The following is a 2,500-nucleotide window of genomic DNA, read 5'->3' on the forward strand; positions in this document are numbered from 1 at the left end:
CTGGGGGCAATAAGACCTTGCTGCTGGGGGCAATAGGACACTGCTGGGGGCAATAGGACCCTGCTGCTGGGGGCAATAGGACACTGCTGGGGGCAATAGGACTCTGCTGGGGGCAATAGGACCCTGCTGGGGGCAATAGGACCCTGCTGGGGGCAATAGGACCCTGCTGGGGGCAATAGGACCCTGCTGGGGGCAATAGGACACTGCTGCCTGGGGGTAATAATATCCAGTAATAGAGCTGGGGGCAATAAGACCTTGCTGCTGGGGGCAATAGGACACTGCTGGGGGCAATAGGACACTGCTGGGGGCAATAGGACCCTGCTGGGGGCAATAGGACACTGCTGGGGGCAATAAGACACTGCTGCTGGGGGTAATAATATCCAGTAATAGAGCTGGGTTTGATATTTCATATTCCCGTGTTTATATTGGTCTAGAGGGCAATATTTCAACATGATATTTGTGCTTATTTTTGTGCTGTCACATTGAGAGTAAATAGATTCTATTTACTCTCAATGTGCTGTCAGAGTTTATATTGGTGTAGACTGCATATTTCAACATTGTTTTACTGTCCGCGAATGTCTGTTCTATTTCCTCTACTGTATTTCAGTGTTATGATGTTGTCTCTCTGTGTGTGTGTGTGTGTGTGTGTGTGTGTGTGTGTGTGTGTGTGTGTGTGTGTGTGAGTGTGTGTGTGTGTGTGTGTGTGTGTGTGTGTGTGTGTGTGTGTGTGTGTGTGTGTGGTGTGTGTGTGTGTGAGAGAGAGTGTGTGTGTGTGTGTGTGTGTGTGTGTGTGTGTGTGTGTGTGTGTGTGTGTGTGTGTGAGTGTGTGCGTGAGTGTGTGTGTGTGTGTGTGTCTGATTGTGTGTGTTTGTGTGTGTGTGTGTGTGTGTGTGCAGGAAATTGGCTTGGCCTCCCTGGGGGCTCCAGACGACTTCATTGAGAAGTTAGCCACGGTGAGTTACCCAACATCACAGGAATGCACACACACACACACACACACACACACACACACACACACACACACACACACACACACACACATACACACACAACTAACATCTGATGTCTCGCATAATCAGGAATGCACCCACACACACACACACACACACACACACACACACACACACACACACACACACACACACACACACACACACACACACACACACACACACACACACACACACCCAATATCACAGGAATGCTCTTACAGAACCCCATCACTTACAAAATCGTATTATAAAAACAAGACATATGTCAATCACTGTATATCAGCCGTTTCCCAGTGGGGAAGTAGATGGAGCTTTAGAGCAGAGTCCTGCACCGGGTCGGGGAAGGGAGTGAGAAATATTTCTCGTCACGGACGCACAGACTCCCTCTTCCTGAACGTGCTGCTGGACGTTCAGAGGTGTAGCCTACTACACTCGACAGCATTTTCTAGCTATTGCTCCCCCCTGCCGGTGCTGTAGATGGAAGGCCTGTGTAAATAAGTATTGAACTCTTTATGATACGTCGGCGGAATTTAGGCTACATGTTTTCAAGGGATGACGGTGGGAGTCCATCAATCAAATGCACATCCCTAATTTAGATTTATCTATCTATTTTACCTATTTTTTATATCACCGCAGCCGTTATGAAATCAGTCACGTCATGCCTACTTTTGATTTGAAGTATTTTTTCACGGGCACGGGTGGGTAACGGGTAGAATATTAACGGGTCCGGGTGGGTACGGATTTAACTTTGAAATTACCACGGGTTTACGGGTGGGTGGGCAATGCACTGCACGGGCATGGGTGGGTCCGGATATGAAAAAATGGACCCGTGCAGGACTCTGCTTTAGAGGTTGGAATCCCACCCTTCCACTCCACACCTCACTCCATGGCTGTCGCTTTGGATAGAAGTGTCAGCCAAGTAATGCAATATCATAACGAAACATAAACTTTAACTGCACATAATTGCACAAGAGTTTGTCCTTTTAATGATAGTAGTAATAATAATAATAATAATATCAATAATAGTAATAATAGTGTTTCTATCTTGCAGGTGTACTGGTTCATTAATAATAATAATAATGATAATAATAATAATAATAATAATAATAATAATAATAATAATAATGTTTTGTCTATCCCGCAGGTGTACTGGTTCACTGTGGAGTTTGGCCTGTGTAAGCAGGGATCAGACATCAAGGCATACGGAGCGGGACTTCTCTCATCATTTGGAGAACTACAGGTAGGTGTGTGTGTGTGTGTGTGTGCGCGCGTGCGTGCGTGCGTGCGTGTGTGTGTGTGTGTGTGTGTGTGTGTGTGTGTACGTGCGCGCTTGCATGCATGAGCAAGTGCGTGGGTCCATGCATGTGTGCGTACATGTATGTGTGTGTGTGTGTGTGTGTGTGTGTGTGTGTGTGTGTGTGTGTGTGTGAGTGTGTGTCAAAGTGTCTGCATGTAGGTGTGAACATTCATATTTTCAGAATACAATGCAATTTCTGGAAGCCTCTATT

The 2,500-nt window shown here is 46.4% G+C and overlaps 1 protein-coding gene across 3 annotated transcripts in view; it reads left to right on the forward strand.

Moving 5' to 3' along the window:
• pah (phenylalanine hydroxylase) overlaps positions 1-2,500 on the forward strand; it is a 62,479-nt gene that overhangs the window by 50,621 nt on the left and 9,358 nt on the right. For all 3 annotated transcript variants that reach the window (XM_063217626.1, XM_063217624.1, XM_063217625.1), the window contains 2 exons: positions 897-953; positions 2,137-2,232. In XM_063217626.1, coding sequence (XP_063073696.1) covers positions 897-953; positions 2,137-2,232 — 153 coding nt within the window. The remainder of the gene's footprint in view (positions 1-896; positions 954-2,136; positions 2,233-2,500) is intronic.

The sequence above is a fragment of the Engraulis encrasicolus genome, chromosome 15 (genome assembly GCF_034702125.1).
Source record: "Engraulis encrasicolus isolate BLACKSEA-1 chromosome 15, IST_EnEncr_1.0, whole genome shotgun sequence".
In the NCBI taxonomy this organism is placed as follows: domain Eukaryota; kingdom Metazoa; phylum Chordata; class Actinopteri; order Clupeiformes; family Engraulidae; genus Engraulis; species Engraulis encrasicolus.